The sequence below is a fragment of the Chlorella variabilis genome, assembly GCF_000147415.1.
Source record: "Chlorella variabilis unplaced genomic scaffold CHLNCscaffold_32, whole genome shotgun sequence".
Classification (NCBI taxonomy): domain Eukaryota; kingdom Viridiplantae; phylum Chlorophyta; class Trebouxiophyceae; order Chlorellales; family Chlorellaceae; genus Chlorella; species Chlorella variabilis.
In genome coordinates, this window is record NW_005435056.1 from 1 (window position 1) to 2,845 (window position 2,845).

At 66.4% G+C, this 2,845-nt stretch overlaps 1 protein-coding gene across 1 annotated transcript in view; it reads right to left on the reverse strand.

Moving 5' to 3' along the window:
• Nucleotides 1-646: 646 nt before the first annotated feature.
• Nucleotides 647-2,845, reverse strand: part of CHLNCDRAFT_141163 (expressed protein) — a gene marked incomplete at both ends in the record, with an annotated part of 3,011 nt that continues 812 nt past the window's right edge. The window contains 6 exons of the mRNA XM_005843297.1: nt 647-751; nt 861-1,103; nt 1,215-1,831; nt 1,945-2,302; nt 2,435-2,548; nt 2,678-2,761. Coding sequence (XP_005843359.1) covers nt 647-751; nt 861-1,103; nt 1,215-1,831; nt 1,945-2,302; nt 2,435-2,548; nt 2,678-2,761 — 1,521 coding nt within the window. The remainder of the gene's footprint in view (nt 752-860; nt 1,104-1,214; nt 1,832-1,944; nt 2,303-2,434; nt 2,549-2,677; nt 2,762-2,845) is intronic.

Here is a 2,845-nt window from a genome sequence, read left to right on the forward strand (position 1 = left end):
CCATGCATTTTCTGGGCCTGCCCTCCCAGGGCCTCATTCAGTAGGGTGTCAGGGTCCCCAAACCGGGATGGCATGCAAATCAGCATTGGCAGCAGTGCCCTGCACCACCTCCTGGGTCTGCCCTGCCGTCAGCGTGTTCTGCCGTGCCTGACAAAACCACAGCATTGCTGCCCAGGCCAGCCCATGCATTTTCTGGGCCTGCCCTCCCAGGGCCTCATTCAGTAGGGTGTCAGGGTCCCCAAACCGGGATGGCATGCAAATCAGCATTGGCAGCAGTGCCCTGCACCACCTCCTGGGTCTGCCCTGCCGTCAGCGTGTTCTGCTGTGCCTGACAAAACCACAGCATTGCTGCCCAGGCCAGCCCATGCATTTTCTGGGCCTGCTGAGTGCGACGGGGGCGAGCTGGCGGTCTTCTTGTTGCGATGGATTCATTGATATTACACTCTGCCAGCGCAATGCAACCATAAACTGCACTCTGGCGGCCAGGCAGTGGGCGGCGCTGCCGTGCGGCACATAGCAGCCACCTGGCCCAGAGATCCACGGGTGGGTGGGCCGGGCTGGTGAAGGTAGCGGCCAGTCAGCCAGCCTAATGGATTCCCTCGCCCCGCGTACAAGTTGTCGGCGGCAAGGCCAACCAGGCTCACCGTCAGCTGCTCTCCGGCTTGGCCGGCAGGCCAAGCATTTGACGCACCGATTCTGCCTTGTCTGAGCGGCCCAGGCAAGCAAAGCTCTTCTTCCTTGCCTTGCCCACCTGCAACAGCAGGGCAGCATCGGCAACACAGCACTGAGAGGCTTGGCAACCAACCCTTGCGGCCCTACCAATCCCCCCAGCCAACCGCGCCGCGCATGCAACCCCGCACCTGCCGTGCCTCCAGGCACTGGTCCACCAGCTTGGCCGCCTGGATGGGGGTGCACTGCTCCCTCTTCGCCACCTCCTCCACTAGCTGCATCGCCCTCACAAACTGGTGCCAGGTCCTGCGTCGGCCTGACCGCCATGACTGTTGCGGGCCCAGCTCGCCGCGCTGGCTGGCCTGCTCCTGCTCTTCCTCCCTGTCCTTCCACGCCGGGTAGCCGTTGTGGCCCTCATAGTACAGGGTGGCGGCCTGCATGCAAGGTTCAAAGAAGGGAAGAGTTGCTCACAGGGCAGGTGCGGCAGCGCCAACGGCATCGGCTGCCGCAGCGCAGCGGCAGCAGGGCGGGCGGCACAGGCTTACCCATGTGGCGCTCGGCACCAAGCTCAGGCCGTTGCGGGGCAGGTTGCAGTCGAGGCCAGCCCACCTGCTGACAAACGAGCCCCTTGCTGAGGCGCTTGCCGCTGCCGCAGGTGCCGCTGCCGCAGTTGCGTAGCCCGCTGCGCTGCGTGCTCGTGCCATTGTGCCTGTGCCAGAACTGGCAGAGGTGGCGTACCCGAGTGTGAACACGCCCTTGCTGCCTGCGCTCAGGCTCACGCTGTCGTCCTGCTGCGCTGCCGCCGCGGCGCGGTGCAAGGCGGGGGGGCCGCTCACGCACACCTCTGCCGTCAGCAACAACAGCTGTCGCTGCAGGCTTTGCTGCTGCGCCATCAGCTGCTGCAGCAACGCGACGGGCACTTCAACCGTGTTGTCGCCTGGCTGATCTGCCACTGCCACTGCTGCTGCCGCTGCTGCCTCCACCGGCGTCATGCCTGCCGCCGCTGCGGGCGTGGGCATGAGCACAGCCGCTGCTGCCGCCACCGGCGTCATGCCTGCCGCCGCTGCTGGCGTGGGCATGACCGCTGCCGCCCCTGCCGCCGGTGCGGGCGTGCATCCTGCTGCTGTGCCGGCGGCCTCCTGCTGCTCCTGCCGCTGGGCCTCTGCAGCATGGAGGAGGCAAAGAAGGGGGGGCCGGGGATGGAACTGAGGAGGGCAGGCTGACCGTGGGAGGGATGCACCCGCCCGCAGCGCTAGCGGCAGCGCCACATCTCACCCTCCATGCTGAGGGCAACCAGGGCAAGCTGGTCCAGGTCCACCTCGCTAGCCGTCTGCTCCTCCCGGTCCAGTTGCTGGACATCCGCCCAGGCGTCGCCGCGTTGCGCCGCTGCTATGCCGCGGCGCGCTGCAGCCTGCCACGCGCCGAGCCGGGCAGCGCGCTGCCGCATCACCTCATCATCGGGCAGCCGGTCCTCGCACAACACTGTTGCGGTGGCTTGCAGGCTCTTCCCCACCTCAGCGGGGAGCTGGCCGCCGGTCAGGCTGGCTAGCATGGCGCGAGTCTGCGCTCCCAGCCCCTTGGAGATTCTGTCAAGCTTGTCGTCCTGGCTGGGCGTGCGCTGCGCCGCGTACACCTGCATGAGGATGGGCAGGCATGCAGGATGGGCAAGCATGCAGGATGGGCAAGCAGGTTGTTTGCACGCCTGGGCGGTCTTGTCTCCACGCACCCACAATGCAGGGCAATGCACAATCTGACCAGAGCGCACCCCCTTCATTTGCTTCAGCGAGAACTCGTTCAGCAACGCCTTGAAGCGTGGCTTCTGCATGAGCCACGCAAACACTGGGTGCTCTGGGTAGCGCGGGGCCAGCACCAGAGCGCTCTGCAAGCATTGCGAGGCAGGGGTTGGTGAGGGGTTTGGTGGTGCCGGGTTGTGCGGGCCAAGCAGGTGGCGCCATCTGCCTGCCTCGCTCCACCTGCCTGCAAATTCAATGGCTGCCTGCAAATCCACCTGAATCAGAGTGATGCGCAAGGCCTGCAGGCGGATGGCCAGGTTGGCTGCGGACTTGGGCACTGGCTGGTGCGCCGCCACCAGCTACCGGGCCACAGCAAGAGCGGAGCTGGCAGGACGGGTCGACAGGGACACGTCCGCACGGCATGTGACCCCCCCCCCCCCCCC